Below are 11591 nucleotides of genomic sequence, written 5' to 3'. Positions count from 1 at the left end.
CCTAGAAAATTTAGGAAATTTTTATTTTATGTAGTACATATTTTATAAACATAATTTGTATTTAAATCGTAATATTTCAAACTTTAAAAAGATTTTGAGTTCAGACTCTTATTATTTTTAATACAATATTTTATTTTTATTTTTTAATTAATTTGTATTTGGCCCACAGGCCTGCCCTATCCATATTTCTCAAGCCCCACAAATCGGCAGACTTATTCAAACCGGGCTAAAAAGTCATTTTCTTAAATGGGCTTCAAAAATCGTAGCCCAGCCCTATCAAATTACGGATTAGGTCAGGCCGGTCCAACGGACCTAGCCATATTGACGACTCTATATTTAACTATCTATTTTGAGATATTACTCTTTAAGAGCATATTCAATTGTGTATACTTCAGGTAAATTTGCCTAAGTTAGATAATTTTACTAATTTTTAAAAGTTTGGGGTCTAAACCATATTTTTAAAAAGTTAATTACATTCAAATTCTAAATATCCTCTGAAAAAACTATGGCCAACCACTTCAGTTCCAATTCCAACTTCAAAAATATTAAATAAAATAAAAAAAAATTAATTTTCATGAACAAACGCGGACTTATCATTTGCTAAAAATGGAAGTCAAGATAATTTTCTCATTTTAAAATGCAAGCCTCCAGTTCAAGAAGTAATAATTAATCAAGAATCTTGTGATGGTTTTGTGCTCTAATTAGTGGTCAACTTATTCACAACTATAAGCACGTTTGGAAATAAATACTTAATTATCAAATTTAAATACTTGACAAATAATCAAAGGTTAGTCAATTGGTACATTTTGCATAAAAGTTTGGAATTTTTTTAGAGAAGTTCACGATTGATCAATTGTAAATCTAAACACGTTGTCCTAATTTAGTATGTTCTAATAATTACTTCATCCGTCCCATCTTAATTGTCACTTTAGTAAATTGTTATTTTAGAACGGGTAAAGTGTTATGAACCAAGTCCAACCCAATATGAATACCAAGGTCACACAAGTAGTTATTGAACTGGAAAGAGCTATTGGGCCGAGAACAAGCAATAGGGCACGATTAATTTGGGATTCGGGTCGAGTAGTGGGTGTGAGAATGGTTCCATCATAAGGGGTAGCGGTCACTGATTTAGGAATTATGCATATTAAAGAAAATGTTTGTCCTCTCTTCTTCTTCTAGAGTCTAAGCTTCTTATCTCTATCGTTAGTTATTTGTTATTTTCATATTTCTATTGTAATTCAGTAGTTTGGGTATAAAAAATAACGATTCTAAAGTTGTAATCACGGTCAAATTCATCTATCAATTTAGTAAGCAATTGGGTTTGTTACAGAAAGGCGCATATGCCATTTCCGATTGACAAAAGGTTCGTCTATGCCATCTGTTAAAAGTTTGGTTCATCTATGTCATTTCTATTTGAGAAAAGACTAATCCATGCCATCATTTGTTAACTGAAATGACATAGATGAGCAAAAATTTTAACGGATGACATAGATGAGTCTTTTCTAATAAAGTTCGGTAGCATATTTGAGCTTTTTTCCTTTCAAAAAATAATTTAATTAATGACGTAGCCGAATCATATTTAACCACGTGTAAAAAATAGTTTTGCAAAATCGGAACTGTTTTCAGCTAACAAATAATGACATGGATGAACCATTTCTCAAACTGAAATGACATAGATGAGCCAAACTTTTAACAGATGACATGATAAATAAGTGTTTTCTCAAAGTTCGATCACATATTTTAACATTTGATTTAAATAAGTGAAGCTACTAAATATCACATCACAGGATATAATTACTTAATTTGATCACATTTGCAAGAATCTTTATAATAAAAAACCTAAATTACATGATGGAACATAAACAATTTGAAACATACAACAAACAAGTGATCATCCTAGGTGAATTTATTCAACATACAACAACATTTGTATAGTGACATATAACCTAGGAGAATTTATTTAGTACATAATTATATAATTATAGTAACATAACCTAGGCAAATTTCTTTCGAAGTTGTTTAATCACTTTCTTATCAAGCTGGAAACCTTTGGCAAGAGCATCGTCAATAATAGGTGGATCAGAAGCAAATATTATATTAGGAATCATGGTGAACCCAGGATTTTGACTGTTGTAAGTAGCGAGTATAGTAGCATTTGTACGTCCAACATTATACTGAAAGTGAATAAGCCCTTGTGGAATCACAAACACATCACCAGGATTCAAGATTTTAGAGAAAAGACGACTCTTAAAGAAGTTATTTTCATAAGGTAGAAGAAATCCCGCATAAAGTGTGCCCTCCAAGATAGTTATAAGCTCAGTAGCTCGAGAGTGTGTGTGAAGTGGGATAAGACCCTTTGGTTCGAAATCAGCACGAATTATAGAAATGCCTAAAGTGTTGAGTCCTGGCATATTGTTTACATCAACAATATGCACAGAATAACCATACATTTGCCTCACTACTTTTCCACTTTCATTAAGTCCTGAAGTAAAAAAATCATCTACTTTTGCAAGGTTTGGGTCTTTGCAAAACTTTCCATTCACAAAAACTGCACACAAGTGAAGTAAAATGATGTTACCATATTATTAACATATTACATAAATTCAAATTATACAACATATGGTATAAAATAAGGAAAATAAAAATAAGTTATAAGTCCAAGGGCTTTTGTCCAGTGGTAAGAGTTTAGCGCGTGATGTGAGAGTTACGTTGCACATCGTGGGTTCAAACTTGTTATACGTAAAAGCTTAGTACTTAAGTGTATATTGTCCCACTTAGATTTTATTCATGTTTTTAAAAACTGAGCAAATATTACTCTTAAAAAATTATTCTTTTAGACAACATTCGACTCAGATCTAATGTTATTCTCATATACTTTTAAATTTTATAGATAAAACAATACTGTTGTCTAACATTTATAATAACATACAAAAAAAAAAATTAGTCTTTCAATTTATTTTTGAAAAAAAATTAGATCGTAGTCTAAGAGCTCTATAAGTTACAAGTAAAATAAAATGATGGTCATGATTTACTAAACAAATGTCCTAAAAAGGAACCATTGGTAAAAATTTCTTCAAAGGTAAAGGTATAGGCACATTATCCATCAACTTTTGAACTATGCACCACTAGCCCTCGAAAATTTATCAATTACAAAAAAAAATGATATTTTATGTATTGTATAGCTGTCAAACAAAATAATAGTCGATAAATACATAATATAACATACTTAAAATATACATCTAATTTTTATATATATATATGAGTTGGTCGACCGATCAAATATATAACTTGTCAAAAAAAAGGTTACTTAAAAAGTTGTGATGACTATAAAAGGATGATTTACCAGAAGTGTTGAAGTCTTGAACTGCAACACATATGTCTTGTAGAGGATTGACATCATAGGCATAAGCTAATTGGGATGAAAACAAAGTAGCAATGGCTAAAATTGTTATTATCATGCTCATTGTTGTAACAAATTAAAGTCGAATTCTATTAAATTTGGAAACAAGTTTATTTTGCTTAATTTGGCTTGTTATACTTTTTTATTTTTTGCAAGAGAGATATCTAGTACTATTTATAGTTGTGTTAGTCATTTATCTTAAGCAAAGTCTAGTAATCTTCTCATTTTTAAAATGCAAGTTTAAGTTGTTCAAGTGGTAACCATTAATTAATCTCATTATCTTTTTTTCCTCTGGTCAAAGTCAATAGTTAATTTATTCACAATTACTCTCTCCACATGTCTGGTGAACTTTTTTTAAGTTTTAGTCCGTGTTTGATATTTGTATTAAGACCCGACTATTTAGGAGTTAGGACCAATTTGGCGATAGAGAATTTTATACCTTTTTTGAATTCTTGTTCACTTTATTTGAAAGTTAGCATTTGATCAGTTATTTAATTCGGATCTGTATGATATAACCGATCAGTAGAACCACCTATTTTTGTATCATAGGTCAAGGATTTTGGTGTTGACCACACTAGGTGCTAGCTATCGAGGAAGCAAAACAGGCCCTGCGATGATAATCGAGAGGTTTTCAGTGATCATATTTCTAAATTGAATAGCAAAATGACAGGAATTTGTATAAATCAGATGTATATCCATCTATAGTGAATTGTGGATTTCGAAATAATAAGATCTTTTTTGTTTGGACAAAAAAAGGTCTCTTATAGAAGCTTTGTCACTCTTATCTACGATAGCTTCAAGCTCCACTCAACCCCTCCTTTCATATGATGGGAATTCTCGATGTATTGCGCGAGCTGCAATTAGTTTGTCACTAAGCCTATTCCTAAATATTCTTTGCAAAAAAATATAATTAAATACAACTCTAATTCTAATTCCACATAAAAAAAATTAATTAAAATAAAATAAAAGTATTTAATTTTTATGACTAAACACCCACTTATAGTTCGATCTGATAAGTTTTAATATCCCTTTTGCCCATCTTAGTCATTTATTAAAAATGAAAGTCAAGGTAATTTTCTCATTTTATAATGCAGGGTCAAGTTTAAGTAGTAACAATTAATCAAGAATCTTGTGATTTAATTTTTACTCTAATTAGAGTCAATAGTCTACGGTCAACTTATTCACAACTCTACGCTTATGCATGGTAAATTTACACATTCAAAAAGTGTGTAAAGTTATAGAAATTAAAGGTAAGAATTTATGTATCGAACGTTTACACCAATCAATGAATATAAAATATGTGTCTGTCATATACAGATATATCACGTCATAGTTAAGTGATGTATCGTCACTTCATATTAATTTCATTGATTTGATATAAATCGTCAGTTGGAATTAAATACCTTAACAAACAATCAAAGGTTAGTCAATTGGTACATTTTTCAGAAAAGTTTTGAAAAATGAGAAGTCCACGATTGATCAATTGTTAATCAAAGCATGTTGTCCTAATTTATTATTTACTAATAATTACTCCATCGTCTCATTTTAATAGTCACTTTCTAAAAAAATTGTTGACTATAAAGGGATAATTTATCAGAAGCGTTAGAATTTTTAACCGCAACAATATTGTTGTATATATATCTAGTCATTTCTAATATTCGCTAGTGACACAATTAGAATTTCGAGATTTAGATTTTTTTGAACTTTGATTGTGAGTTTGGTTGTAAAATCTTTAAGTTTTTTTTTAAAAAATGAAATTTATATATTTGAAAATTACTAAAAGAAAAAACTATAAATTTACAATAATTGATTATTTAAAATATTTAAAGGTATATAAAGAAATTTTGATTTAAAAAAAAATTATTGACTCTTATAATTTCAACAACACCACATAAATTAAGATGGAGGAAATAATTTTAATATCCAGGAGCTTCAAAAGCAAAGGAAAAAAGCGCATTGATATGATGGTTCCATTGCAAAACAATATTGTTTTATCTTTTGGCTTAGTTGTATTTATGTCAAACTTTTAGAGATGTAACACTATTTATAGTAGGATCTTTTACCACCCAAGGTTGTGGTAATTGTCTTTTTATTTTTAATCAAAAATTTCAAGTTATAATATTTTTAATTTCTCATCATATACCTATATCCCTTGTCGAAGATATTGAATTCAATTGAATCCGATAGTTACGTGTCCCATCCCCCTCTTGGGAAGGGGAAGAAGTTGGGAAAATAACTTCGTTGTATAATGTAAGCTACATAGAAGAAGAGAAGACTTGCTAATTAAAACATACAACCATATGCTATGCTTTCTTTCACTTTCATTGTTTCCTTCTTTTTTTATTTGGATTTGATGCACTTAAACTAATGATCTTTCGGAAACTGCTTCTCTATTTCCAAAAGGTAGTGATAAGGTCTACGTAGACTATACCTCTCCAGACCCCTACTTTGTGAGATTTCATTGGATATGCAGTTGTTGAAATAGTGGAATAATGTTGCACTAACATTGTATTTTACGTTATATTGAAAGTGAATACACCCACCCGAGGAACCACAAGCACAACGCCAGGATTCAAGATTTTAGAGACTAGATGAGTACCCTCACATTGATCCATTAAATCAGGAATGAGAAATTAAAACCGGGATGTAAATGAACACCGACAAGTATAGACAAAATAAATTCGATATCTACCTTACCATGTCCACCCCTAATTACATTATGAATTTATCTTAATTTCGCTTTCATAAAATTAACAACATGATGGTAAGAATTAGGGGAAATGTCAGCTTCCATAAATGAACAAGTTCACTCCAAATACTGGAAAAAATACATACAATTAGAGAATAGCGTATTATTCCAACGCTTTCACAAATCGCTAGGTGATGAGCATCGCGCTCCAAACAACTTTAAGTAAACACACAATCATATTTTGTAATGTCATAATCTAGGAGAATTTCTTTCGAAGTTCATTAATCACTTTCTTATCAAGCCGGAAGCCTTTAGCAAGAACATCGTCCAGAATAGGTGGATCTGAAGCAAAGATTGTACTAGGAATCATGACGACTCCAGGATTTTGACTGTTGAAAGAAGCTAGCAGAGTAGCATTTTTGTGTCCAACGTTATACTGGAAGTGAATAAGCCCCTGTGGGATCACAAACACATCACCAGGATTCATGATTTTAGAGAAGAGACGACTCTTAAAGATGTTTGCAGCATCAGGGGCAAGAAATCCTGCATAGATAGTACCCTCTAGGATAGTTATGAGCTCAGTAGCTCGAGGGTGCGTGTGAAGTGGAGTGAGACCCTGTGGTTCCAAGTCACCACGAACTATAGAAATACCAAGAGTGTTGAGTCCAGGCATCTTGTTTACATCCACAATATTTACAGCAAAGCCTAACTGAGGCACTGCATTTCCCCTAACATTAAGACCTGAAGCAAAGAAATCATCCGCTTTTGCAAGCTTCGGGTCTTTGCAAATCTTTCCATTCACTAAAACTGCACAAGTCAAATAAAAGTTAATGAGTTCCTACAATAAGTTCAGATTCACAATAGAATATTTATAGATATTCAGTAAATTTCTTAATATATATACATAGTCTAAACAAAAGCTAACCGGTGAACCCACAAGTTGTTATGTGGATCCGTTACTGGCTAAGCATATTATTCAAATATTAATACAACAGATAACAATTATGCCTCGTTCGCAAACAAAAACTATATAAGGATGATTCACCCGAAGCCTTAGAGTCGTTAACTGCAACACATAGATCTTGTAGAGGGTTGAGATCATAAGCATAAGCAGGGGAAAGAAAGAAAGCAATGATGGCTAAAGTTGTTATGAACCAGCACATCCTCATTGTTATAGCAAAGTTTGTTTCTTAGCGAAAGACCGAACTTTTTCTGGAAACAAGTTTGTTTTACTATGGACTTGTTATGATATTCTTCAAACAACCAGAAAGGTGTGACTATTTATAATCTGATCCAAAAAGATAGTGTAGGTATTTTCCCATTTCTAAATATAGATTTAAGTCCAAAGAAGTGACCTTTAATATAATCAGTAGTCAAAAAGTCATTCATTAATTAGATCAGCTTCATTACCTAAATGGGTTGAAGTAACCAACCATTCTTTTCAGGGTGTAAGTGGAGCTTTCATGGTTGTTCAGATTTAACATCCTCAATAAACAACTATCTTATGCTTTCAGGAATGTAGGTAGAGCTGTACTAGTTGTTCAGATGTAACAACGTCAATAACAACTACCTGATGTGAGCATATGTTGTGGATTCACTACAACAAAAATGATCTTATGCAGCAATTAATTAACGGCAATAACTTAATTGCCGCTAACTATGTTTTTTTAGTGACAATTACATCTTAACACTCTGAGTATATGCCGCTAAAGCTTATAGCGACATTAGATCTAATGACAATTAACTAATGCCGGTAAAGGGTTTAAACACTCTTTGTTAATGTGCATAAGCAAAGAAATCATCCGCTTTTGCAAGCTTGGAGCTAAGCATGTAATTCATATATTAAGAGCTAACAGACGACAGAAATTATACAACATACAACAACTATAGAAGGATGATTTACCCGAAGCCTTAGAGTCGTTAACTGCAACACATAGATCTTGCAGAGGGTTGAGATCATAAGCATTAGCAGGGGAAAGAAAGAAAGCAATGATGGTTAAAGTTGTTTTGAACCAGCACATCCTCATTGTTATAGCAAAGTTTGGTTTCTTAGCAAAAAAAATAAACTTTTTCTGGAAACAAGTTTGTTTGTTTTGGGCTTGTTATGATTGCTTTCAAACAACCAAAAAGGTGTGATACTTATGCTCTGATTTAGTCGGTCTTCATATCTTTGTTTCCGTCATAGTCCAGGTGTTCTCATTTCTAAATGCAGATTTCAATCCAAAGAAGTAACCTTTAAAATAATCAGTAGTTAAAGAAATGGTTTATTAATTAGATCTGCTTACTTACCTAATGGATTTAATAATTTCATAGAGATGGAATTCTAGGCACCCATTGACTAACTTCTTAAATAATACTCCCTCCGTTTCAAAAAGAATGACCTCCTTTCCTTTTTAGTCTGTTTCAAAAATAATGACCTTTTTCTTTTTTTGGTAACATTTTAATTTCAGTTTTCCACATGGCATGTTTAAGGCCACAAGATTAAAGGACAATTTTGTACATTTGACATAACTTTAATTTAGTACCACAAGATTCAAAGTCTTTTTTATTTTCTTAAATTCCGTGCCAAGTCAAACTAGATCATTCTTTGTGAAACGGAGGGAATACTAAAGAGAAGAAGAATCTGACTGACTTGTAAATGAGAGGGTGCTATGTATAAGTAAATATTCTAAAAAAATAATGATTGACAATTCATTTAGTTCTTGATTGTAGAGAATTAGAAGTAACCAACCATTCTTTTAGTAATGAAAGTACAGCTGTCCTGGGTTGTTCAGATGTAACATCCTCAGAAAACAATTATCTGATGTGAGCATCTGCTTATACCGTGTCATTGATGAGATCAGACCCCTTTAACTTCAACCTCGTAGACTCAGGTTATTCAAGAGATTCCTTTCACATATAATTTTGGAGTTTGAATTGAGAAATGAATTATTAACTTAAGCATGTAGGCCTAATTTTGTTTACTAGATTGTTACTTCTCCTATAAATGAATGTTCTCATCTTAGTATGAATCAAATGTGGAACTTCATAAAAAACTAGCCTGACATTCAATATAGACTGAATTATGAGACAACATAGGTCATAAATCGTCTTTAGCCCTTTGCACTCTCAAGTAGTTAGGCTTAAATTTTTCTATTATATTACAAAAACTATCAAAACCTAATTTCTAAGATACCACATCAATACTATTACTGCTAATCCTGAGTTACCGAAGACGCTAAGAATCAAAATTAATCTTCCTTTAACTTGATACCTTGCAAAGGACACATCTCAATATTGAGGGGATAATCAATATTGGGCTACAAACAGAGTAAACGCTAATACTGCTAATTGGATTTGAGTCTCTTTTCCTAAGGGATAATCAATATTGGGCTATAAACAGAGTAAACAAAAAACTGATGGAATAGTTAAGGGGTTAAATGCTAGAAAAAATGGTCAATAGATATACTCGGGTATAAAATCTCCCCCTTTAATGTGATCCATCGACCATCATGTTTATTGGTGATGGCTCAACGATGATAAAACTTTTCATCCGAATCATAGATACAAATATCCAATTTGTATAATAAATTCTATCATAAAATTAACACTTCAATAATTGATACTCATAACTTGAGGGCTTGGGCTTGTTGAAATCCTCTTGCAGCTTATCTTCCAAGTTAAACATAAATGGTATAAAGTATTCAAAGCCAGCCTCAACGGAGATAAGGTTGTTTTATAGATTGTATACATGAAAATTGAGGGCTTCACAAATCAATACTTTAGCCCTTGATCACAAGCTAACAAAAAGGAAAACCAAGGTGAACTACCAAATACAGAGGGACAAGAAGTTCTAGCAAACTAAGCTCATAAAATCTAAGCACGACAAACACGCCAGAGCAAATTGCCAAGAAACAAACTAGCTTAAATGGAAATGTGACGTACTTCAATAGTCCCCAGCGCAAACCTTATAGCTCATCAGATTTGCTCAAATTACCACAAACATTGCATTCCATAACTGAGGATAGAGATGCATCAGGAGGCAACGGAGCCAATGTACCCCAGCAATTCTCTCGATTACACATGTATCTAAGGAAGAAATACGCGTGAGGAAAATCTTGATCCCTCTCCTCCACCTTGCCATTTACATTTACTTCATCATCCACGTCTTCCTCCATCTCTTCATCCTCTTCCTCTTCGTCTTCATTTTCCTCACCCTCCTTATCCATAGCATCATCCTCACCATCAGACCAATTAGCCTCAACCACACACCGATCACAATTGCAAGTAAAACCATAATCCTCCTTCAACCTTTGCTGCCTTTCCGAATACTTAAAATTCACAGGGAAATAACTCAAACAAATCTCCCTCCCCTCAGGAACATCATGAATCACCCTAACAACAATGTCAGTATTACTCCTGCTATTAACATCCGTATCAACATACTCAAACCTACACGCATTCGGAAGACAATCATGATTGAAAAACGACGCCATCGGATAAATCCCATAAGCCCTAACACCCCTTTCTCTATCAGCCTCGAAAGGTTCCATCAACCCAAATGCATTCACCTTATCCTTAGCTAAAAGAGCCGCAGTAAGCTCCTTAGAGAACCCAAATTCACCAAGATTCAACGACGGGCACGTAGCAACAAGAGAATGAAGCAAAAGAACATCACTTTCCGACACAAATGACAAATCCCCTTGAAGAGATAACAACACACGAAACGAAGAAGGAGAAATCACTGCTAAATTATAAGCTGAGATAAGAAAAAAAGCTTGAATTTGTTGATCTACATTCAAATTATTATGAGAAGAAAAGGTGTTTCTTAAGTGAGTTAAGGATTGGCAAACCCAAGGAGTATGAGAAGAGGATAAAGCTATAGACTGACAATTAGAGGTACAGAAAAATGAAGAAGTGCACCATGAGCAAGGAATTGGAGATTGTAGGATTACCCTGAAGCAATTTGAGCAAAAAGTGCTATTCTTCACAGAAGCAGAGTAAAGAAGGAGAGGAGAGTCTTTGAGGATGATTTGCCCAGGTTTTAGGGGTTGAGTAGCAACAAGTCCTCTTCCTCTTCCTTCTATTTCTGAAATTTTTAACAATTGATTGTTCTCCATTGTTGTGTATTGTGAATTTTCTCTGAAGCTTCTGCCGCAATTAGGGTTTTTAGGGTTTTAGCTATGAAGACGATACTGTCACTTCGGGTTTTTCTATGGGGGAACAAATTTTAAAAAAGGGCCCTTTTGGGATCCCTATTTAAGGCGTAGTCAAATTTTACGAAGTTTGTAGTTTAGCCATTTAGATATATGTAAATTGTAAGCACATGAAGTTGACTTGGGTTTCCTACTAAAAGGCTATAATCGAAATTTATGAAATTTGCAAGTTTAGTCACTTTTGATATAGCAATTGTGAAATTGAAAAAAAAAAACTCAAAGATATGTATGTCTCAAATTAGCATATATGACTAAACTTATGTATGTTTGTATATATAATAATGAGGTTGATGTTATAACCTTAAAA

At 32.6% G+C, this 11591-nt stretch overlaps 2 protein-coding genes across 4 annotated transcripts; both read right to left on the bottom strand.

Moving 5' to 3' along the window:
- Nucleotides 1-1994: 1994 nt before the first annotated feature.
- On the bottom strand, nt 1995-3464 carry LOC125825646 (germin-like protein subfamily 1 member 19). Its single transcript, XM_049504973.1, has 2 exons — nt 3344-3464; nt 1995-2548 (listed from the first exon to the last, which is right to left on the bottom strand). Exons 1-2 carry the CDS (start codon nt 3462-3464, stop codon nt 1995-1997), a joined length of 675 nt encoding a protein of 224 aa, XP_049360930.1.
- Nucleotides 3465-6249: 2785 nt separating this feature from the next.
- On the bottom strand, nt 6250-11208 carry LOC125825627 (germin-like protein subfamily 1 member 17). Of its 3 annotated transcripts, none has more exons than XM_049504955.1 (2): nt 7993-8204; nt 6250-6896 (listed from the first exon to the last, which is right to left on the bottom strand). In XM_049504955.1, exons 1-2 carry the CDS (start codon nt 8114-8116, stop codon nt 6346-6348), a joined length of 675 nt encoding a protein of 224 aa, XP_049360912.1. In that variant the 5' UTR covers nt 8117-8204; the 3' UTR covers nt 6250-6345. The 3 variants fall into 3 exon arrangements, with proteins under 3 accessions (XP_049360912.1, XP_049360911.1, XP_049360910.1); XM_049504954.1 differs by lacking the exon at nt 7993-8204 and adding an exon at nt 7135-7394; XM_049504953.1 differs by lacking the exon at nt 7993-8204 and adding an exon at nt 10014-11208 and having other exon boundaries at nt 6659-6896.
- Nucleotides 11209-11591: the final 383 nt, after the last annotated feature.

The sequence above is a fragment of the Solanum verrucosum genome, unplaced genomic scaffold (genome assembly GCF_900185275.1).
Source record: "Solanum verrucosum unplaced genomic scaffold, falcon-dt-bn FXZP01000298.1, whole genome shotgun sequence".
Taxonomy (NCBI): domain Eukaryota; kingdom Viridiplantae; phylum Streptophyta; class Magnoliopsida; order Solanales; family Solanaceae; genus Solanum; species Solanum verrucosum.
The sequence above is the reverse complement of the archived record's forward strand: the minus strand, read 5'-3'. Positions and strand labels throughout refer to the sequence as shown.